Source organism: Ochlerotatus camptorhynchus, unplaced genomic scaffold (genome assembly GCF_037179485.1).
Source record: "Ochlerotatus camptorhynchus isolate MF236.1 unplaced genomic scaffold, CSIRO-AGI_Acam_v1.1 ptg000328l, whole genome shotgun sequence".
Lineage (NCBI taxonomy): Eukaryota > Metazoa > Arthropoda > Insecta > Diptera > Culicidae > Ochlerotatus > Ochlerotatus camptorhynchus.
The window spans coordinates 2,384,970-2,410,072 of record NW_027040816.1 but is presented as its reverse complement, the minus strand read 5'-3'; the positions used below and the strand labels follow the sequence as shown (position 1 = coordinate 2,410,072).

Here is a 25,103-nt window from a genome sequence, read left to right as displayed (position 1 = left end):
TTTTGATCTTGTTTTTGGCGCTGGTTGGGTGAATGTTCTTCTCATTCCATCTTTTGAAAGCATATCAATTGAACGTGTTTAAGCTCGTAGATATTGGAAATTCCTGATGCGTATTAAATCAAAACAAACCCTAGAATAGTAATGCTTTTGTTTGTTTTTTAGAATATTTAGCATCTTAAAATTTCGTTAACGAAGAGACTACATTATTTCCAGGAAGTTTAAATACCGCCCAAATAATAAAATTACGTTTTAATAAACCTTCTCAGCAGGAGCTAGGGGCTGTTCATAAACTACGTAGACTGGTTTTGAGAGGTTTTAGTCTCCGCCTTCCCCTGCATAGAAAGTCATCCATACAGATTTTTGGAAATTTGTATGGACCGTACGAAAATAAAAAAAAATCATTTTGAATGTATTCAAACCACATAGATTTAAGCCATTGTTGTATTCGCATAAAGGATAAATATTATTCAAATAGTTGGAGATGCATATCGTCAATGTCAGACTTAAAGTGAAATTTTTATACGATAAGATGAAAGTTTAGAATTGATAGTTTCGTTATAGTACGGCAGTGTTCCAAGTATAAATAGAAAGTAAAAAGCAAGCCAAGGACAATTTGATGAAGGTACGATTCGGATTGAGCATTCCCTTTAGCAAACTCACCTGTTGGTGATGGGTATTTCAAGAGCAAAAGGAATGATCTCCGATTCGCTCATAGGGTACAGCGCTACTTCGTCTTAATAGCCTATTTCCGTTCTATCGATCAGAAAAAAAATCAATAATACCAATGATTTCATCGTGCACAAATCAATAATAGGTTCGTTTCGATGCGGTAGTTCATTACCTACAACATAAATCCTGTTAAAGCGCATCGTATGAATATTTACGCTCATTGTTCTCAAAACAAAAGAAGCGCTCCTAGCGAATCCCCTTTTTCTACGTTTATCCGTAGAACGAAGAAAATCTAATGGGATTCAATACGTTAGGGCGGAATTGAAACTTGTAGAACGAATTTATAATCAAACAATATCTCAACAATTTGTGACTCTCTTTATCAAATCCAACGGTACATATGGAAAGGTGAATAAATTTAGAAGTCATCTTTGACAGAAATACTCTATTTTTTGTTTGAACTTGTTCAGAAAAGAAAGGTAAAGCGCGGGTTGTGCTTAGTATGACGGAAATTAGATCAAAATCCCTATACCTCCGAGTGCGGAAACGGTTCTATCGATTGTGACACACTCAAATCGCCATCTGACTAAGTATCTGAAGCCTGTCCACGTTGAATTTCGGACATGAAGATAATGCCGGGAAAAAAGTCATCACTATTTCAGTTAAGTATACAATTTCAAAGATTATTTTTATGTGTCCCACACATGACTTTTTGCAATGTGATCAACAATGCAATGTTCCGATGTGACATATTTTGGTCACTATATTTATAATGAAGGGATACAACCCGATGCATCTAAATTTTCAGCAATTATAAATTTTCGAACACCCAAAAATGCAGACGACGTTAGAAGGTTCGTCGCATTTTGTAAATAATACAGGCGTTTTATACCCTATTTTGCAGAATTAGTACACACTTTGAACAATTTACTGCGAAAAAATGTTAAATATGATTGGTCTGAAGATTGTAAAAATTCTTTTGAAATTTTGAAACACAAATTAATTTCCCCACAAATTTTGAAATTTCCAGATTTCAAAAAACCTTTCATTTTGAGCACTGATGCGTCTAAAATAGCTTGTGGCGCAATGCTAACTTAACCCTATGGAGACATTTACTTGCCAGTAGCATTTGCAAGTAAGTCTTTTAAAGGGTGATACGGTCAAAATTTGGTCAATATCAACTTGACGTATTTCTTTCAATTTTGCATTTAAAAAACCTGAACACCCCTCATTTTGTAGGTGTGTGTGTGTAGAATGTTGCTCCTATTTTGATTTTGGAATTCACTCTTCAGTTGTCAAAATGCCGTCCAAGCAAGAAGAGCAGCGTATCAAAATTTTGCTCGCGCATCGCGAAAATCCGAGCTACTCGCACGCAAAGTTGGCAAAATCGCTAAAAGTTGCCAAATCAACCGTTACAAATGTAATTAAAGTGTTTGGGGAACGTTTGTCGACAGCCAGGAAGTCTGGATCGGGGGGAAATCGAAAACCGGAAGCCGCTGAGACGACAAAGAGAGTTGCCGGTAGTTTCAAGCGAAACCCTAACCTCTCTCTCCGAGATGCCGCAAATAAGCTGGGTGTATCGTCTACAACCGTGCATCGAGCCAAAAAACGAGCCGGACTATCGACTTACAAGAAGGTAGTGACTCCAAATCGCGATGATAAAAGATAAATAAAAGAAGACCAAAAAAAACTGCTAAGGGCGAGCAGCAGTTCAAGGCAAACTGGCTTTCTGCGGCGAAGAAGGTGGACAAGGTGGCTGTACAAAATCTGATGGCAGGGGTCAAGCGTAAGGCCCGGCAATTCGGATTTGGAAAAGCGGAAGCCTAACTGAATATTTTTCCTGAATTTTATACTAATTGAACTTGAAAAAGAAATTTAATTTGATTTTTTAAATAAACGATTTCACCGATTTACACGCGTTTTCCCTTGACCAAATTTTGACCGTATCACCCTTTACTAAAGGTAAACGAAATAAGTCCACCATAGAACAAGAACTGATCGCAATCCACTGGGCAATTACCTATTTTCGACCATATTTATACGGGAGACGGTTAACAGTGAAAACTGATCACCGGCCTATTTACAATGAAAAACCCCTCGTCTAGATTGACTAGAATTTGAGTAGATTTAGAAGAATTTGATTTCAACATAGAACACATGGAAGGAAAGCTAAATACCAGTGCTGATGCTCTTTCACGTAGGGTAAACGCTCCTATAGTTGCGGTACGTTAGAAGCGTTAGGTTCCTATAGTTGTGTATGGAGACTCCATACACAACTATAGGAACCTAACGCTTCTAACGTACCGCAACTATAGGAGCGTTTCCCCTATAATCGTTGACTCAGATGAACTTAAAACAATCTCCGTTCTACCAATACAGACAAGGTCAATGACAAGAAAGACTACACACAATGTCACTCAAACTCGCAACTCTAAGGCCACGGCCAGGGTAGAGGCGACACACGACGCGACGCGATGCGACTCACGCAAGGAATAATAATAAATAATAAGATTCTAAGGGTACGACCAGGAAAGACGCGATTCGTGACGCGACGCGACCAATTCAAAAGAATCTTATTATTTATTATTATTCCTAGCGTGATTCGCATCGCGTCTCGTGTCGCGTCTACCCTGGCCACGGCCTAATGCTGATCACGTTAGAGCATACGATTCAGTGAATAACATTGACTTGATGATTAAGACTTTAGCACGACTTTTTGCAGTGAAATTTTGCTTATCATTACGATTAGCCCGCATCTCACTGCGTCCTAGCAAGAAGAACGGTTGACTTGTTTCGCGCTCCGTTAATTTGGAAGTTTTCTCGCTATTATCTGACGTAAATAATCAGTTTTTTCTCGCTTAGTGATTCCTGGCATAATTCCCGATAAATTTATCAAAAAGTGAGTTTTTTTTCTGAGACGAAAGTGTGTTTTCGGCATCATCGGAAGGAAAATTGTTTTTGCGATTGCCAATTCGCCAACCATTTTGCGCACCATCGGTGCGTGGTCACGCATACCTGTGCACACGGATCATCGTCATCGAGTGTCAGCATCTGCCTCCACATTCAAACCGCTCATCCATCTCGTGTGTTCAGCTGAGTGCCGAGCTTCATACAAGCACACACCAACGAAGACCGCCCGCACACGCGGATCGAAGATCATCAAAGCTGCGCGTCGCTCCGCTGCTGCTGTGTAAACGCTCGGTGGTAGTAGTATAGGATTATCAGATAAGTTTTTGTTCTTGTTTCTTTCTCTCTCCCATCAGTTAAATTTTAAGTTTGTGTTTCTGTGTTTGTATTTTTTTTTTCTCGTGTATTGTGTCCGAGTAATTTTGATTATCGTTGCAGTGGTAGAGCGTTTTTCGCTCCCACTAGTACGGCAAAATGGACATTTTGTCGGAAGACGAAATGGACGTTTTGTCGGAAGATGACACCACTTTGCCACGCGATAGCAAGAAGGGTCGAAAACGTCTGTCATCCCAGAAATCAGATGATGTCATCCCTGGTTCGTCATCTCAGTCTGGTAATGGGCAGGGACAGATAAGCCCCCGATCGCGAGCCTACCCAGAAGACTCGACTGGCCCATGGGTTGTTTACTTTCAGCCCAAAAAGAAACCTTTGAATGTAATGCAAATTACTAATGATCTGACGAAGCGGTTCTCGGCCGTGACCGAAATCTCAAAGGTGAGGTACAATAAACTTCGCGTTGTCGTCTCTAACCTGAAACAAGCTAACGAGATTGCTGCCTCCCAGCTCTTTACACTCGAGTATAGAGTGTACATCCCAGCTCGTAATGTGGAGATCGAAGGTGTGGTCACCGAAGCGAGTCTGACCCCCGAGATCTTGGCGAAGCAAGCGGTTGGCCGTTTCAAAAACCCCTTGCTTCCCACGGTTGAGATACTGGAAGTCCAGAAGCTGAACTCAGTATCTTTCAGCGAGGGTAAAAAGAGCTTTACCCCCACAGACTCGTTTCGAGTGACCTTTTCTGGTTCAGCCCTTCCTCACTACATCGAGTTGGGAAAACTTCGGCTACCTGTGCGTTTGTTTGTTCCTCGGGTCATGAACAGCCAAAACTGCAAACAGTTGGGACATACGGCCTCTCACTGTGGCAGCAAGGCACGCTGTTCTAAATGCGGGGAGAAGCACGAGGATGGCGCCTGCACAGTCACTGCACCAAAATGCGTGTACTGTAAGGGAACTCCTCATGGTCTCTCATCGTGCCCGGCGTACAAACAACGCGGGGAGAAACTAGAACGCTCTCTTAAGGAGCGTTCCAGGCAGTCTTTTGCAGCAATGCTAAAAACAGCCACACCATCAACCAACGACAAAAATCCCTTTGCTGTTTTGTCTGATGACGAGTCTGACTCTGACTTGGCTGAGGAGGGAGTTTCTTTCAGTTTTCCGGAAGGTTCTGCACGGAAACGAAAACGCATCCGTTCGCGGAAAGTTGCAGATAAGGAACCCCAAATCAGCTTGCCCAAATCAAGGAGTGATGGAAAAAAGGAAGTTTCAACTCCTCCTGGTTTCCGCAGAACTGACTATAACCAGAACTTTCCATCTCTCCCGGGGACATCAAAAACCCCTGATGGCCCATTTTTAAGAACAGAAGCCCCTTCTTCATCCGGGTTGTTCTCATTTGATAAAATTGTGGACGATATTCTCAAGTACCTCAATATTTCTGATCCTCTCAAAAGCATTGTTCTGGCAATGCTTCCTTCTGTGAAGACCCTCTTGAAGCAATTGACATTGAAGTGGCCCCTCATTGCAGCAATCATTTCCTTCGATGGATAATTTTCCAAATGAGGTCGGGGATTTGATCACTGTTCTACAGTGGAATTGTCGAAGTCTCATTCCTAAATTAGATTCTTTTAAGTTTTTAATTCACAATAATGATTGTGATGCATTTGCTGTTTGTGAAACTTGGCTCTCTTCAGATATCGATCTTCCTTTTTATGATTTTAACATTATTCGACTGGATCGTGAGGATTCGCGTGGAGGAGGGGTACTTTTGGGGATCAAAAAGTGCCATTCCTTCTATAGAGTGAATCTTCCACAATTTCCAGGTATTGAAGTTGTTGCATGTCAGGCTATTATTAAAGGTAAGAGCCTTTGTATTGCTTCTGTTTATATTCCTCCTAGAGCCGTTGTTAATCGCAAACAACTTTCAGATATCTGTTCGGTACTTCCTGCTCCACGGTTGATTATGGGAGATTTGAATTCCCACGGTACAGGCTGGGGGGAACTGTATGATGACAACCGTTCTACTTTGATATATGACCTCTGCGACAGCTTTAATATGACAATTCTTAACAATGGAGAAGTAACACGTTTGGCTGGCCCATCCTCGAATGGAAGTAGATTAGACCTCACACTTTGCTCTAACTCATTATCGTTGGATTGCACGTGGAATGTGATCCAAGATCCCCACGGTAGTGATCACTTGCCGATCAAAGTTTCAGTTGCCAGTGGGTTCAATCCGTCGGAACCCGTTAACGTCGCGTACGATCTTACCCGTAATATCGATTGGACAAAGTTCAAGAATGTGATAGAAGATGCCCTAACGTCGGTAGAAGGGCTTCCACCGTTGGAGGAATATAACTTCCTCTCCAATCTGATCTTGGACAGCGCGCTTCAAGCTCAAACTCGGCCGGTTCCAGGAACGTCTTTCCGTAGGAAACCTCCTTCCCCTTGGTGGGACCAGCAATGCACTGAGGTTTATCGTAAAAAGTCCGACGCGTTTAAGCTTTTCCGGAAACGTGGAACACCCGTACATTTCGAAGCGTACTCGGCTCTTGAACGCGAACTCAAGAGCCTCATCAAAGCCAAGAAACGCGGATACTGGCGGCAATTCGTGGACGGATTATCGCGCGAAACGTCGATGAATACGCTTTGGAATGCGGCGCGAAGGATGCGTAACCGGTCTTCAAACAACGAGAGCGAGGAGTACTCCGATAGTTGGATTCTCAAGTTCGCGCGAAAAGTATGTCCTGATTCTGTGCCGGCACAGATGATTCCTCGCGAAACGACGAATTCGGTAGACGAGATCAGCCAGCCTTTTTCAATGCTGGAGCTCTCACTCGCGCTCCTTTCGTGTGGCAATTCGGCTCCGGGGGCTGATAGAATCAAGTTCAACTTGTTGAAGAACCTCCCAGACGTCGCTAAGAGGCGCATGTTGAACTTGTTTGGTCAGTTCCTGGAGCTTAATATTGTTCCGGATGATTGGAGGCGGGTGAGAGTTATAGCCATTAAAAAGCCTGGAAAACCCGCGTCAGATCACAACTCGTATCGTCCCATTGCGATGCTATCGTGTATTCGAAAATTGTTGGAGAAAATGATCCTTTTTCGCCTGGACAAATGGGTTGAGTTGAACCACCTACTCTCAGATACTCAATTTGGTTTCCGTAGGGGCAAGGGAACGAACGACTGTCTCGCGTTGCTTTCCACTGAAATTCAGTTGGCTTTTGCTAATAAAGAGCAAATGGCTTCTGTCTTCTTGGCTTTTGATTCAGTATCGGTTGAAGTCCTTTCAGACAAACTCCACGCTTGTGGCCTTTCTCCATTAATTAATAACTTTTTGTACAATTTGCTGTCAGAGAAACATATGAGCTTTTCTCATGGAAACTCTACAGCTTCACGATTTAGCTACATGGGTCTCCCCCAGGGCTCATGTTTAAGCCCCCTTCTGTATAATTTCTACGTCAGAGAAATTGACAATTGTCTAAGGGACAACTGCACGCTGAGACAACTTGCAGATGACGGAGTAGTGTCTATGACAGGACCCAGAGAGGCCGACCTGCAAGGACCCTTACAGGATACCTTAGACAATTTGTCTACTTGGGCTATCCAGCTAGGTATCGAATTCTCCACGGAGAAAACTGAGTTGGTCGTTTTTTCTAGGAAGCATAGCCCAGCACAACCAAAGCTTCAACTTTTGGGTAAACCGATCACTCATTCTATGTCCTTCAAATATCTTGGGGTCTGGTTCGATTCAAAATGCACCTGGAGATCCCACATTGAGTATCTGAAGCGGAAATGCCAACAAAGGATCAATTTTCTCCGAACAATTACCGGAACGTGGTGGGGAGCCCATCCGCAAGATCTTCTAACGTTGTACCGGACAACGATTTTATCGGTTTTAGAGTACGGTAGTTTTTGTTTCCAGTCGGCGGCTAAAACTCACATCATCAAACTGGAACGGATCCAGTATCGCTGTCTTCGTATCGCGTTAGGATGCATGCACTCGACTCATACGATGAGTCTCGAAGTGTTAGCGGGCATGTTGCCACTCTCTGATCGGTTTTCGGAATTATCCCTCAGGCTCCTCACCCGTTGTGAAATTATGAACCCACTGGTGATTGCAAACTTTGAGAAGCTTCTTGAGCTAAACCCTCAAACTCGTTTTATGTCATTGTACTACGTGTACATAACACAGGATGTCAGCCCTTCGCAGCATAATCCCTATCGTGTTTGCTTCTCCGACTTCGACAGTTCTGTTCATTTTGATTTATCAATGACGCAAGAGATTCGCGGAATCCCAGAGCATCATCGTTCCATGATTGCTCCGTCAATTTTCGCTGCAAAGTTTGGCCAAGTTGATTCCGCAAGATCGTTCTTCACAGATGGATCACTAATAGAGGCGTCCGCTGGTTTTGGTATTTTTAACGAATTTCATAGCGCCTCTCGAATGCTTCATGCTCCTTGTTCCGTATATGTTGCGAAGCTGGCGGCAATACATTATACGCTAGAAACGATCGCCTCACTTGCACCAGAGCATTATTTTATTTTTACGGATAGTCTCAGTTCTATCGAGGCTATTCGCTCCATGAGGCCGGTAAAGCACTCCTCGTATTTTCTCATGAAAATACGAGAGCTTCTAAGTGCTTTATCTTTAAGATCTTTTGTCATCACCTTTGCATGGGTCCCATCTCATTGCTCGATTCCGGGCAATGAGAAGGCGGACTCGCTTGCAAAGGTGGGCGCTATGCAAGGCGATATTTACGATCGACAAATCGCCTACGACGAATTTTTCTTCATTTATCGTCAACAGTCACTCGCCAGCTGGCAAAATAAATGGAGTGAAGGGAGTTTGGGACGATGGTTGTATTCAATTATCCCTAAGGTGTCGAAGTGTCCTTGGTTCAAAGGTTTGGAGGTGGGTCGAGACTTCATTCGTGTGATGTCTCGCCTCATGTCCAATCACTATTCACTAAGCGCTCACTTGTTCCGTGTTGGGCTGGGGGACAGTAATCTCTGTGAATGTGGACAAGGTTACCAGGACGCAGATCACATTATTTGGTCATGTGCTGAGCACCGTGGAGTCAGATCCGAGTTGTACGATTCCCTTCGGGCTCGAGGTAGACAACCTAATGTTCCAGTTCGGGATATTTTGGCTAGACGCGATCTGGAGTTTATGCAACTCATATATGTTTTCTTGAAGAATATTAACCATAGATTGTAAGTTTGATTAACCTTGTGTTTAGTTTGTGTTTTGTTTGTGTGTGTGTATTTTTTTTTGTAGATTTGTTTCTGTAATAATTGTATAATTACAGACTTGATATAACGTCCATAGGATTAAGTATTTGTTTTAGAAATAGTGAAATTTTTTAATCATAAATCATATTCCAAATCTCCTTTTCCCTCTCCCGATCCAAACAATTGTCATCCACTAACCTCGAGAAGACCGCGAGTAATCGGTTCCAATCCTTTAATTTTAGATTTAAGACATTTATAATGTATAAAGAAAATGATAACTTGGCTCTGTAAAGTTTATTCGAATGAGCCTGTACAAATAAAGTAATTAACAAAAAAAAAAAAAAAATTACGATTAGCCCCTTTTTCACTTTGTACGCCTTCAGCCCATGCCTCTGCTTCACTTTTTGTACATATGATTTTGATTTTCCAACCTTAGCTACCATCTTCTGGTCCATTTGTCGAGAGCATACTTTTCGATTTGTTGCGCTTCCAACCTTTCGATCCACAATTAAGCACTGGTCAAACGATTTGCACACACTAAACACGGAACTCTTCTTTATAAATTCAGGCTCTTTCATCAAAGGCACTCTCGGCACTGCCGCACACTGGAAAAAGTAGGCACAAATTAAGTGTTTGGAGTAGAAATCTGTAAACAGATGGAAGAAGCCCCGGATAAAGATGAAAAGGCAACATTAGCGGAACATCGAAAAAAGCTGCTATTGATGACCACCTTCAGGACCATGAAGTTTGAACAACCTATTTCATGTCCAACTGAATTTAACCTAGCTTATCGATGAGTTGGTTTAGCTTATGCAACGTGCGTATGACCGGTGGAAGATCGTTCTGAACGACCTCGAACTGATCCTCGAGTGCACCTTCAGCGATATCAGCACTTGGATCGAGGGGGACGACTCTATCTACGATGCAAAAAGATTGTGTTTTGCTGTGGCTAGCTGCGCACACGCTGAGTAGATAGAAAGAAGATTGATGACGATTCTGAAGATTTCCTGCAAAAAATTGATGAGCGATGCAAGTAGATGCGACAAATGAAAGAAGATTGTTCGAAGATTGATTCGCTAGTGTGAGATTTGTTGACCATCTAAACTTGAGATTTAGATGTGTCGCCCCCCTCGACTTGGATCCAGAATTTCGATGCGGTTGAATTGTCAGAATTTCGCAGGTTTTAGGTTTAGCTGATAGTGGCATCAGAGCAAATGCTTCCAAACTGTAAAACAAACCTTAAAGAAGCTTTTTTTTAAAAGTCTTCGAAAAGTGCTTGCGCAAATATCGAGTTGTGGAGACTTGACTGTATATCCAATGTGATCCGATCTAAAGCCCTACAGTAAAAGTATGGACGTCTGTCAAAAGTTGTTCCAATCGAACCGTCAAAATTCATCGCTTTGCTCGATTGGAACAACTTTTCTCAGTTTTGTGGTGACAGCCCAACAAACAATTTTAGCTGCAACTTAGCTTATACAGGCAAAAATTAGCTGCATTAGGCAAATTTTGGCTGTATAAGCTAATCTGCAGCTAAAATTGTTTGTTGGGAGTCGTCCATACGTTTACTGTAGGGCTTTAATCCGATCTCGTCGTACTGAGTCGATTAGTATATAACACTCTACCTGAAGAGCTCTACTGCACAAATAACCTGTTTCTCAACATGCAGCAGCAAACCACATGATGCTAGCACCCATCACGCTATTTCTAAACCATCCAAACCTGAGTAGGATCTACTCATATCGGTCAAAAGTTAGGCTACTCAAAAACGATTAAACTTCGCTGGGAGTACAAAGTTGACCAATGGACAATATCGGCCTGAATTCGATCGATGTTGTTCATTTGTTCCAACCTAGTTTGCTCACTTTTAAGTAGCATCACTTTTGACCGCTATGAGTAGATCTTACTCAAATTTGAGTAGTTTTGAAATAGCGTGATCGTTTGCAGTGTTCTACTAGCACTAGGCACATAGGAAATTTTGAAAAACCAGTAATTTGTCGTGTGACGTTAAAATGATGACGCAAATCCAGCGCATCTTGGGTACAGGTTGCATTAGCAGTTTTTAAATTAGAATCGTTAATAAACGCAGGGAAATCCACTTCACGTGACGCACTTTACATCTGTTTGCGTTTTAGGTGCGAACAGACTGGCAAAATCGCCAAACTTGTTTTAGATTTGTATTGTGGTTAGAGATGGTAAGCGTTATCAGCATCGCTCAGGGTTGGTTTTAACCGGATGGTTCTGCAATTAGCGGTAAAACGGTACTTGACATTCGAAACCAGTGAACCGTTTAAACCAAATCTAGAGATTTTGTTACAGGTTTAATCGGTTATACCGCATCATTTTACACAGCAAAACAATTCTGTCTGTCTGTCTGCCTGTAGGCCCACGCACATTAGATCCGGATCGGACTCGTTGCGGCAAAGGAACAGCTAAATCTATTGTCTAACTGTCAAATTTACGTCAACGCAACGCAAACGGATCTAATGTGGGTGGCCCTTGACCCTTATAGACTCGGAAACTACTGAACCGATCGACGTGAAAATTTGTTTGCGGGGATTTTTGGGGCCGAGAAAGGACACCACAGAAACAAAATAGCCCATCATCACCTACAAATAGAGTGCCGAGCGAGAGTAAATGTTTCCAACCAAGTAATTCTGCACGTATAGTTGGAACTGACAGCAGTAGAAGGAATGAAGGATAAACTGAAAGGCCCACTCAAAAAATATTAAAATCTAAATAGTTTAAAAGTTATGCTAAATAGCAACTCTCTTGACCGACGCATCGCTTGGTAAAATTTAGTTTTGCTGCTATTAAATAATAAATAGTAATAACATTGAATTATAATTTATCCACAAAACCATTGCCCAACATCTCGAAACTATATCCTCTTTTTGCTGAAGGATCGTCCGGATGCCAGTTATCCAACCGCCTCTAGGAGAACGGATCCAAATTACTCAAGACAACTTGGGACGCAGTTGCATCTTCCAGTAGATTCCCGGGATCGGTTCGTTAAATTAAGCCCTCCGTGCTACGTCCTACTTGATCGCCCTTCTTGCTGGCAACCCGCTGAAAGTTGTACATCTTCGTGGTTGCAATCGGTGATCAGATGAAGGCCAAACTATCTTTAATCGACTTAATGTCCTTCGTAAACAGCGGAATGTTCTGCACATTCTGGAACTTGATAAATCTCAGCTGAATCGGCAATCTTCCCGATTCCAGATTCTTCTGATCCACTACCTGATCCTGGACCAAAACGCCATATAGCTAGATGGTTGATGAACAGCTGAACACGAGACCACAGACAAACAGACGTAACTCTTCATTGTGTATCTTCGTTCATGCATTTAACGTTTGATTTGAATATTATCAGTTGCGCGAACTACTCGCCGCAGCGCTGGCATCGGATCACTTTGACGTTTCTATATATTCTATAGAACTTTTATGCAATATTGTTTACGAGTTAGCGAGCAAGCTTGTTTTCCGCGAGAAGCCAGATAGATGTCGTTACTGAGGTCATATGTTTTAAGATACTATGTTTTCAAGAACAAGTTTTTCAAAGAGTTACGTCTGTTTGTCTGTGACGAGACTGAACATTCTTGGGCATTTTGAGAGTGTTTGCCATTGGATGGTCATCCGTTCAATTGTTCACAATGGTTCTGGATGAAGGGTTGGATCCAGCTACATACGAAGTAATACAAATTGATTAAGACTACAGTTTCGAATTTGTACATAATGTTACCAAGCCATGTCCGTAGTCTCTCTGGATTTATCGACGCTGAAAACGTAGTGCTTTTGGATATTTGCTTCCCAACCGTTGACATCGACACCCATTTTCATATGGAATAAAAATCACCTGTAGTGGAAAATTCACGGAATCTCACAAAACTCACCCTAAGTAGTACAGATACAAGATGAAGGTTGGCATTGTCGTAACTGGGCATCATACTATTTGAGATTTGGCTGGATTGCGCTACTTATTTAAATAAGAGGACTTTCCGTGCCAAGTTCTCGATCGTAGTAGGCTGCTGGTGTTTGCTGATCGGTACTCGGTGGTTGCCTTGGTTACCGTCGACAGAGGGCTCCTTTGGGAACTCTCGCTTCCAGAAGAAGGAGAGGGCTCGCTTGCTCGTCGTTTGGTCGGTTGGTTGCTTGGCTGATTTGCTGGTGCTGCCGGGTTGCCTTGGCTACCGTCGAACGACAGAGGGCTCGCTTGGGAACTCTCGCTCGTCGTTCGGTCGGTTTTCTACAGTTGCTTGGTTGATTTGCTGGTTCTGCCGGATTGCCTTGGCTACCGTCGTTCTGTCGGTTGGCTATCTAGCTGCTGTTCCTTCCTGCTTTCGAAGTAGATGCTACCTTTTCAGCGTCAGAATGGAGAATGACCCACATGGACAGTACACCCTCTTTAAATAATTGAAGGCTTTTACACTTCAACCAATCAGAGATTGCGAAGGGGAATTCAATCTCATTAGGGAAGTTCAAATATTCTTATTACTATTATTATTATTATAATTAGTAACGTCGATTACCTGTTGATTAATGGGGACATGACTTCGTTAATAGTTCCGTATTTTCTACTCTGGATATTGAAACACAATTATTATTTTCTTATTTATTTCATTTATTTATTTTATTCGCTCATCGCACCTTTATACTACAAGCATGGCCGACACTCCCTGGGAAGAAGATCCCATTTGTTTCGGTTCGTTAAGTTGGTTTTGTCTTCCACAGCTTGCATTCGCTTTCAAAAAGGTTCAGGTTTTTAGGTAAGCCAGCTGAACATCCGCTTTGTAAGGTACCACACACAGTCCATGTTCCGTTTTCTGCATTCCTGGATCAGGCAGGCGAGTGATTTGGATTGGTATAAATTTGCAGCGTTGTCATGGAATCCGACGCGATCTATTTCACCGGACTTCCTCACGTAAGAGGGAACTGTTTTCCGAGGTGATCCCCATGGGCGATGTCAGCGGATTTGGCTTCGTCAAACGTCAATTGATCGAGATGGGAGCTGTTGAGGTGACCAGAAAATTGCAAAAGCTAATTCCACAATTAGAGTACCCAAGTCCAACTTACTTGAAATGGATTTCTCCGAGAAGACTTTTCTCTCGTCCAGCCCTGTCCGAAAACTGAACTTCACCGAAATCAATGGCCTTCTTCTACTGCACAGTCGTATAGTGTTTGTTAGGCAAAGTTATCTCAGCGTAGGTTGCTGATCCTTTGGCTTGATCCCGTTTGCCGGCCTGTCGATGATTTCGTCTTCCAGTCGATGACTCCCAGCATTCCAAAACAAAAGCTCCGGAACGGTTTTCGCGCGGTTCATTTCATCAAGGTTGCCTCCGTTCCGGCAATCTCAATTCTTCGTCCGCGCTCTGCCCAGCCGGGTGTTGCTGGTTTGATTACACGTCTTTTTGGAACGCTTACTCGTGGTACTAACAGGTTTTTGTTCCGAAAAACATCCCGGAAATAAAACCCGCAGTTTGAGAATATTCTGTTTGAAGAAACTACGAGAGAGCGAGGTGACAAAAAAAAAAACTGCAAAATCTAAATCAGCAGTATACACTGAACGAACTCAACGCCGATATTAGGACCGAGGGAGAACCCGATTGAATGCGTAAAAACCGAACGCTAAAGATTTGGCTCAGTGATTTAAATCAGTTTAGTCGGATTCTTTATGTGTTACAGTATAATACTTGTCTCTATGTTAATACCAATTTAATTTTATGTTTAAAGCTAGAAAATAAAAACTACAAGGGACAGCCCTATGGGGTTGTACGCAATGGCGACGAAGGACTACGTGGTCTTATATAATAAATCCTATTTGTTAACTGCACCATGAGCTTGTGTTTTGTGTAGGAATAGGAATTTGAGCGGGGTTCTCTCTGTTTATACTCTTTAGTATGACGCGCTTGACATAGATGGCCCACAGAAACTCGCGAAGAGCTACTGATTCCGATCAATAGCGGTGCGGCTTCTTCCTCCTTCTATGGATGCTCATGTGGGCTGCATCTCGCTGCTTGCAGGCAGCCTTTCGTTGTGTACTGGAGAACAATGTTCAACGCCACGTGCCGAAAGCAATGCTGCTGCTGTTGCTGATGCCGACGACCGGATATCACCACACACATTGTAACTGAATCCGATCAGCGGTTGAGGTCAGCCTTGATCGCTAGCTGCTTGCCGAGAGCCTTTCGTTGTATACCGGATAATACCACCACTCACCACGCGGTGATTGAATAAACACGGTTTGGTGAGACCGGATGGAATTCAACTTTGAAATCTGTGTTAGGGAAATCGCTTTTCACAGGCAATTGGTGATAATTTTAATTGTCATAGCAACAATTGCACATTCGTGCATTTTTCAAATGTGACATTTTAAATAATAGAATTAAGACTTTACTTTACACAGATGCGTAGGAATATTTCTGATCGATTGGTGATAAAATTATTGAAATTGGTCCAGGGGCAGCTGAGTTATTAACGATCAAAATCTTTCATAATTCTGTTACATGTTCCATTTTCGGTTTTCACAAAGTGTACCCCCATATAGAAATTACAGACGTAGTCCTACGTCAAAAGTGGTTCGTTCTTCACAATGCAATGCAAAAATAATAAGTGAGGAATCATCCACACTACTACACTTAAAATCATTCATGTTACGCTCAGCTGTCTGTTTTGCTCAATTCTGCGTTCATTGAGAAGAATAGAAGCAATAAATACGAAAGAAATCAGTGAGGCTCGCACAAGCAACTGCTCGTTTCTGATGTTGCATGCGTGTGAGTGAGTAGTAAATGCAAAATGACACGATTTTTCTCATGCTTGGTTCTTGAAGTTTGATAATTTTGAAAATACGGAAGTCTATGGAATTTTCAAATGTCTAGACCACTTGAAATTGTTGAGATCTGAGATTTAAAACAATGTGTGATGTTTCAAAATTTGAACACATCTAAAATCGCAAACTTGAAGATATTTTTTTCAAGACTCCCAGACTATAAAATGATTTTTCATGGCAGATTTCTCTTCCTTTAACATATGATTACTTCATTCGAGGTTTGGCTCGCCTATTTTGAAACCTGATTACGCCCTTGCTCATTATTACCATTTTCTAGAAACTGCTTAAAATATGATACTAGAATATTCTTCAATTTTCAAAAGTCTTCACAACCCATGAAACGTTTTCAAATTTCTGTAGAATTTTTTGCCTTCACAGGATTTCAAATATCTACAAAATGCAGACATGTCGTCAAATCTGGCAACCCTGTGACTAATTTACCATGAAAACATCACAGAACGACACCGAAAGAAGAACAGTTCGTTGCCAAAAAGGCCAGTTGTCACGCGATTCGAGCAACAGTATTACCGGGTTTATGGAGCGATATTCCCCAAGAGTCGCCTATTTCCCTTGGGGAATATCGCAACCATTATCCTTATAACTGTTCTCATTTCGAGCTCACAAAAGTTTCACTGCAATCTGCCAATCGGTTTCTAAAGTTTTAATATTTTGAATTTTAGGGGACGAGAATGTCTACACCAACACACCAGCTCCTGCTTAACAATTTTGGATTTCTTATGGTTCTGAAAAGGTTTTCAAGGCTTAGAACGAACTTGAAGACCACAATAAACCCGAAAATTTTGCTTGGGCTATCAATTGATGAAAATAATTAGATGAGGTTGAACTATTTAAGAAAGGCAAGACCAAATGAGTGCTTCAGCATTAGATCAACTCAAAAAATGGCAACACTGTACCCCATTCGGATACCCCACTCGGTTTGTTATTTTCGCTCTCGTTTGTATATCCCCGAAGCAGGGAAACTTACACGGAATAACATGGCAAACCTTGTGCCATTGCGATCGTTCGTGGAATCCATCTCTCCTAGCTCGCGTGGTAGGTAGGGTTAAGTTTTAATTTTCGAACAACCCGATCTTTACCTTTCTTTTTCGAACGGGTTTGAATAGAACATGGAATGTTTCAATCAAACATGACTTCTGAATATATTTGATAAAGGATTTCAAATTGTTCAGATATTGTTAAAAATCTAACACTGGTTTTTGATTCCGTCATTTGATTCGCTAGGAGCGCTTCTTTTGTTTTCGAGAGCGTTCTTACAGACTTTGTTTTGCAGCTTTTGAACCAGTTCACGTTCGTTAACGCCGACATTATCGATACATATGTTTTTGATATTTCTACGCGATATGACGGAAATGGGCGCCTATGCCGAAGCAGTTCTCAACCCTGCCCCCTTTTTTGCGCGCTTTCTGAATGAAAACCAGTTTTGCGGTCCGATTCTCTCGAACGTCTCTATTTAGCAGTAAAGCGCAAAGCGATTGGGAAAATCCCAGCCCCAATGCTATCCGACACGAAAATCCGTGTTTACGGGTAGATCTAGAATACCTGGGTTTTGTACAGCTCGATGAACTAAAACTGCATGGAGAGCATTAAGAGATATACGCACCGACCGTCCTATGGATGGAAAGGCGGATATGCTGCTTACCTTGGATGGTTCGCTCTCTTCTTGTTTCCAGCTGTTGGGGAATTTTGAAGTTCTTGGGAGGCGGATGCACTGCGTGGTAACTTGTCATGTGACGTAGCGAGATACAAAGCCATTAGCTAAATATTTGCACTGGCTTGTCGAGATGTGCTGAGAGCAAAGTCCAAGTAGGCGGATTCGCGTGTCTCGCAGTCACTTGTCAAACAAGCAAGCCATAAAACTGCCGAATCATCATTATCGATCACAATTGCTCTGCGTGATCAGTTAAGACAGTGAGAGTATATTAACCCATCTTACTCACGTGTTAATCCATTGATCTTTAATTTACAGGAGCCACTCGACAGTCGCAAGTTCAATATCGAGCACAGTGTGAAGTGTGAAAGCATGCTCCGGAGATTAGCGTATTATCAGCAGAGAATTCTCGTAAATGCGGCGACGTCGACGGCGATGGGCGTCCTTCCACGACGTAGCAGCCATCACGCAGCCCGTTATCATGGCGACGGTGGCGACGAGAAAAACAGATCACTAGATCCGCGCGGCAGTGAAAACATTCCAGCTAAAACGTAAGTTGATGAAGACGGTGCGAATATTTTCAGTAACAATAACAACAACAACGTTTTTTCCGCCCTGCTGCCATGGGTGTTGTTGATAAGGAAGCAGGCGAAATCGGCGGCATTTGGGTCGCATTTCGCTAATTGTATGTGAATTATAAGACGAAGAAAAACAACAATAATAATATGTGTTATAAAGTCAACAAATTGCCGCACGTAGAAACGCGTTATCAACGCTCATTCTCGGGAATCTCCCCTGTTGCCTAGAGAGACCGGTTAGAGCAGAGAAAAGTCAAAACAAGTATTTTCCTGATCTTCTCCGAACCGCGCGGCGGGGGATGGCGTTTGTTGATCGTTCCAGTTTAACACGAAGAATGTTTAAATGTATAAATGTTTCATTATGTTATGATCGTAATATGGTAGAAAAACAATCTGTTTGCCTCACGTGAACTGTGTTTATTTTTTGAAAGTGTTTTGTTGTTTGTGTACAGTTCCTATTTGTTAACAACGTAAAAGTTAACGGAATTTCAGTATCAGAATAACATAAACATTTTTACTTGACTGCTCGGACCATTCAATCAATTTACACTCTCTAAAAATACACTGAACCGATAATTGATCCCATTGCAGTTCGAAGATCGTACCATCCGTTTATTGATGGAATGATTGATTGTCACCACGATCCCCACCCATTCTCCAAAATAGATCCGCCAGATCGAAGCTAACATTAAAAGCAATCAAATTTGTCGAAATAACCCGTAGTGCCGGAGTACTATTCCAGTATTTATTGAATCTGCAAGTATTTGCCGGCATATTTTTGGACTAAATTTTCACTATAGTTAACATTGCGAAAAACTTTCCTGTATCAATTTCCAACAGCAAAACTTTGGCGCAGCAGCAAATTTGGGAATCTTCGTTTGATCGATCCGCAACAATTAAGCGGAAAATTGAAACAGCAAACCTCTATGATGTTAATTTTAATAATGGGGGCTGGTTTCCGTGAACGTGCCATGGTACAAGTCTTAGCTATTTCAGGGTTCTCTTGAACACTTTGGAGAGACGTGAGAAACGGATCGATCACGAACAATGTTGACGGATAATTTACTCCAATAAACTGGATCGCAGTGATTGGGAACGAGAACTAGAGCAATCTAGAAGCGTCTATTTCGGGACAATACCAGTTCGATTGGAGTCTTTAACACGTGGTATGGAGTGAGGGGTTTCTGATAGATTTAGATAAACGACGGCTGAGTTCAGGCTTGTTTTGAAGAAATGGGATGCATTTATTCATGATATTTTTTGTTAGTCTACTTATTAATAAATCAAGTTGATGCTGAATTTTTGCATTTCTGCTCAACCAGTTGGTCGATCTACTTATGCCACGTATAGCTAATAATCGTCATCAGCTTCTGTGCCTCAACGCTTGGATAGTTTGTTGCTAGGTTGACGCTTTGGACTCTTCTGTAGGTACTCGTTGCACTTCAATAATTTGTTTCATGGTTGTTGTTGTTGTTGTTGGAATCATACCTGTTCAAATGTGTCGTATTCCATTTATCAAGACTGAAAATATCATACTGTAATAAGTTGACCATCCAGTTTGAACTAGATTTTTAGGTTGAGTACCTACAATCAGCTCACTCGAGTGCACTGATAAGCGACTTGTGGTAGCATACTAGGCTAACATACGGCATCCTACTGACTTGCCTGGCAGATGATATTATTATTTCCAAACTGGCATCAGTGTACCATCATACCTTCTCCCTTCCACTCGCAGGCTGCCTGCGTTGAGAGCACATGCAAAAAAGAGCGGTTGGCTTCGCGGAAAAAAACACTGGGACAGATGACGGAGTCTCTCTCCTTGTGGAGCCGGACAGACTCCTGAAGAACCCCATCGGCCAGGAGCTCTCCCGGTAGCCAGGATCCACCGGTGTGGAGCCAGGGGTTGGAAATTGCACGGAATATCTACCGATTTCTCGATCAAGAACAAGCTCCGCGCGGGAACAAACTCCCTCGAACTTGTGAGATCAGTCATCGAACTACAGCAAACCAAATACAGAAACCAAGAGATAAGATACACGGATGAGCTAGCGGAAGAGCTGGTATTGGAATCTCAGATACGGAACTCAAACTTCCACCAACTCCCGGATCCCTGCATCATATTCTCTGCAGAAGCAGCCGCTATCTTACTTACCTTACAAATCAGGCTAAGGCCTTGTTGTTCATCTGCAGTCCGAAGAAGTCGTCTCCACTCTACTCGATCCATGGCCACACTTCGCCAGCCTCGTAGGCTGCGAAGGGTCCGCAGGTCGCTGCGCGCCTCTTCTTCTTGTTCCTGTTGGGTCGCTTTCGAGAACCATTTTCACTGGGTCGTCGTGCGACAATCTTACGACGTGCCCAGCCCACCGTAGTTGCCCAATTTTTGCAATGTGGACGATGGATGGTTCTCCCAGCAGCTGGTCCAATTCGTGGTTCATTCGCTTCCTCCACCTTCCGTCATCCATCTGCACTCCACCACTCGAAAACACTAAGGGCGCGTTGGTCCTCCGCGAGCATAGTCCAGGTCTCGTGGCCGTAGAGCACCACCGGTCTAATCAGCGTCTTGGAGATAGCCAACTTCGTGCGGCGGCGAATTTAATTCGACCGGAGCGTCCTCCGGAGTCCAAAATAGGCACGATTCCCTGCCATAATGCGTCTTTGAATTTCTCTGCTGGTATCATTTTCGACGGTCACCAGTGAGCCCAAATACACGTCACCGTCACCGTCAATCTGAGCTCGGGGTGGGAGGCTAACATTGTCTTCCCTAGAACCTCTTCCTTTCATGTATTTTGTCTTTGATGGCAAGTCCAATTCGCCTAGCTTCAGCCTTCAGTCTGATGTACGTTTCCGCCATCGTCTCAAAGTTCCGTGCCATGATGTCGGTGTCATCGGCGATGCCAAGAAGCTGGATGGACTTTCTGAAGATCGTGCCACTCGTGTCTATCGCAGCTCTTCTGATCACACCTTCTAACGCGATGTTGAATAACAGACACGAAAGTCCATCACCTTACCGTAACCCCCTTCGAGATTCAAAGGGACTCGAGAGTGTCCTCACTCGATCCATCGTCGCTTTGACCAATCGCGTCAGTTCTCTGATTCCGCCAGCGTACTAACCACGCTCCGTTCCGACATGGCCAAACACCCATGAATCCAGGGAATCCAGAAATTCGTTCCCAAGGGAACAACTTTCGTTTGTATCTCTGGGCACTTTGGAGTGCAATGAAATGAGGAGGCTGACCACCTTGCACCTTCAGGAAGGCAGTCCAGTCTTTACACCCGGAAGATCCCTGCGGAAAACCTAAAACGATGTTGGTTGGAAATGCTATCTAACATGAAGTTTTATTGTAATAATTTATTAGCTAGAGAATGATCTTAGAAGAGGGTAGGTGGATAGTTCTGTTAGAGTACGGCGGTATGAAAATTGAATAGAAGTTGAAAATGAGCGAAGGGGCTTAATGCGACAGTACAAAGTCAAACGCACACCTTTTGCCTAACCCGTACGATTTACGCGGAGATTTGAAGTATGTCTTCAAATCTACAGGCAAAAAGTGTGCGCCCGCCTTTGCTCATGACTGTTTGCGGCTGGGGCTGTGGAATAGTTCTAGCGACGTTTCATTACTACCTAAAGCCCCACGTTGCCAAGAGCCTGTAGATTTGAAGACATACTTCAAATCTCCGCGTACATCGTACGGGTTAGGCAAGATGTGTGCGTTTGTCTTTGTACTGTCGCATTAATGGCCCTTCGCTCATTTTCAACTTCTATTAATTTTTCAGACTGTCGTACTCTAACGGAACTATCCACTTACCCTCTTATAAGATCATTATCTAGCTAATAAATTATCACACTAAAGATTCATGTTAAATAGCATTAACCAACTCTGAAAATCGCGGAAGTAACATAGAAACATTTTAAATTAATCTAAAACGATGGTTTTCTACCACAATGTGGAACTGCCGGACCACCGAATGGTTTCAATCTAAAAGGGGACACCCGGAGATGGGAAGACCCACCACAGCACCGGCATAATGTTGTCCTATCTCGGTTACGAACCGGACATACTAAAGCCATTCACAACATTGTGAGGTGGGGGTCGATTCAAGAAAACGAGGTGTGCAATAATCCAAACACGGTAGAACATTCTGTTAGTAACTGCCCCCAGTACGACCAGTCCAGCATTGCTGCACTCTTTGGGTTTCTGCGGGAGGCAGGACTGCTCAAGCAAATCTGACTCAACGAACGATAACCAATGATAACCCGGGTCGGGACTTGACAATTCAGCTTCTCACTGTTCTTAATGTTTTAGATGAATGCCCGTCGAAAATTAGTGCATGGTGTTTGATGGAGTTGACCAATGATGCCAGGATTGCAAAATGGTTCTGTTCTTTTCATTCCACGATTGCTACACTTTATCAAACCACCGTCCTCTGTTCGAATGACCATTCAAATCGAAACATCGAAATCGCCTTTCCGAATGATAGCCGCAACCGGATGACGGATTGCTTTGAAATTAGATGATTTTCCTCTCGAATACAGAATGAACATTGTTATGAAAAGGGATAGGGCCTTCAGTTGGAATGCGTAATACTCAATGCAGAATGATAGTCATCTTAAATTGAAATTAATTTCGTATTGGCTCAGCCTCTTAACGCAAAAATTATTGCTCTGAGCAGACAAACGAGGTGGAAGCATATCTATCGCTATCAGAGGTGGTAGGAGCATTGATAAAGCGTGGAAACCGTAAATTGTAAAAAAAAAAAATATAAAAAAAAAAAAAAATAAAATAAAAAAATTAAAATATTTTTGTGAGTTAGTGTGTCGCGCTCTTTCTTTCGTGGTTTGTCGTGCGTGTGTGTGTGCCCCGATATGGGGAAGCATCGCTCGCGAAGCCCGGTGAAGGACCAGGACGCCGGTGAAGGTAGCTCCGGTGTGTCCACATCGAACAGGTTTGCTGTTCTTCCCATCGATGAGCATACCCAGCCAGCTGCAAAAGGAAAGCGCAGCAAGAAGAGGAAGAAGAATCGGAGCCAGTCCGATTGCACGATTTCTTGCGGCGATGCTACTGCGGCAAACGGTAGTGATGTCGGAGATTTCGGTGACGTTGCCGACACAAGCACGGCAAAAGTAAAGCTACCTCCGTTGGTAGTAAAAAATGCCCATCTTAACGATCTCATCGCAGATCTGGCTTCGCTGGGCGTTAAAGCCGAATTCAAGTTGGGCAGAGTCGGCACCAAGGTTATGCTCTGCACGAAAGCGGAGTATGACTTGGTCGTTGCCCACCTGAGGACTACCAAGGTGGAATTTTTCACCCACGACATTCCCGGCGAGAAACCATTCAAGGTCGTCATCAGGGGTCTACCGAATTTTGACCCGAAGCTGATTGAAGCGGAAATCAAGAACTGCTACAAGCTGGCCCCAACTGCCGTCTTCCGGATGACAAGGAGGGACGAGAACGTCAAAAGGTATCCAGATTGTCTTTTCCTGGTGCATTTCCAGAAGGGAACGGTGACGCTCAATGCGTTGAAGGCTATCCGCTCCATCAATTCCATCATTGTCCGATGGGAGCCATACCGTGGCGGCCGTCACGACGTCACCCAGTGTCAACGTTGCCTGAATTTCGGGCACGGCACCCGAAACTGCTTCGTCAAGCCGCGCTGTGGAAAATGCGCCCAAAACCATATCTCCTCCGAGTGTGTTGTCGACGAGTCGGAAGCGGCCAAATGCGTCAACTGTAATGGCGCTCATCAAGGGTCCGACAAACAGTGCCCCAAACGCGAAGATTTCAAACGGATCCGAAAGCAGGCGTCCACAAGAAATCAACCAGGACGAAAGAAGGAAAATACGCCGGCATTCAGACTGGAGGATTTCCCGCCTCTTCCTGCTACGCAACACGATCAAGCAAATCCACGGGTGCAATCCGGCCCCCGCCAAGAAACGTCTGGTGCCTCAGCTGGACAAAGCTCTCCATCCCCCCCTGGATTCTGGAGACAACCACCAGCACAAAACGCCAATCCCGATCTCTTCTCTGCGGATGAGCTGATGAAGATTTTCGTCGACATGACCAGCGCTCTTCGCCAGTGCCGCAGCAAGCCCGAACAGATCCAAGTGCTCGGTAAGTTTATTATTCAGTATGGTGTCTAAACCGATAACTGTCGTCACATGGAACGCATGCTCTGTAAGAGCAAAAAGACTCGAGCTTGCTGACTTCCTCCGCAAGCATAGTATCGACGTGGGCCTCCTAACAGAGACCCATCTTAAATCCGGTGACAGCTTTTGGTTGCCTGATCACCACATTATCCGGCTTGATCGTATTGACTCCAGGGGGGGTGGTGTTGCGATCATCATCAAGAAAGGAATCAAGTTCTACACGCTGCCGCATATTCGCACTTCTATCATCGAGGCCCTTAGTGTCGAGGTGGAATCACCAACCGGAAACGTCCGGTTCGTCGCCGTATACTGCCCTCGTCAGTGTGCTGCCAGTAATGGATTAGGCATCCAATTCAAGCATGATCTGACCACCATCACTCGCACGAGCTCACGATTCGTCATTGGGGGCGATTTAAATGCCCGCCACGAAGCATGGCGGAACTATCAGCGGAATCAGAACGGACGTCTGCTCTTCGACCACTCGCAGCATGGGCTGTATACAGTGAAATTCCCTGATGAACCGACATTCATCTCTCCGGCGGGAAACCCTTCCACGTTGGACTTTTTTCTATCGAACATTGGACTATCCAAACCGATGGCGATCAACGATCTCAGTTCCGACCATCAACCGGTGGTGGCTGAAGTCGGCACCCACGTGGAACCTGCTCAAAGCCTGCGCAAAGACTACCATCATGTCAACTGGGTGCAGTTTGGGCATGTGGTCGACAGAAACATCGATGAAAATCCGCCACT

The 25,103-nt window shown here is 43.4% G+C and overlaps 1 protein-coding gene across 2 annotated transcripts in view; it reads left to right on the top strand.

The window, feature by feature from the left end:
• Nucleotides 1-25,103, top strand: part of LOC135708174 (electron transfer flavoprotein beta subunit lysine methyltransferase-like) — a 91,465-nt gene that overhangs the window by 40,605 nt on the left and 25,757 nt on the right. For both annotated transcript variants that reach the window (XM_065230177.1, XM_065230176.1), the window contains exon 2: nucleotides 17,949-18,181. In XM_065230177.1, the coding sequence (XP_065086249.1) occupies nucleotides 18,003-18,181 (179 nt within the window). In that variant the 5' untranslated portion in view covers nucleotides 17,949-18,002. The remainder of the gene's footprint in view (nucleotides 1-17,948; nucleotides 18,182-25,103) is intronic.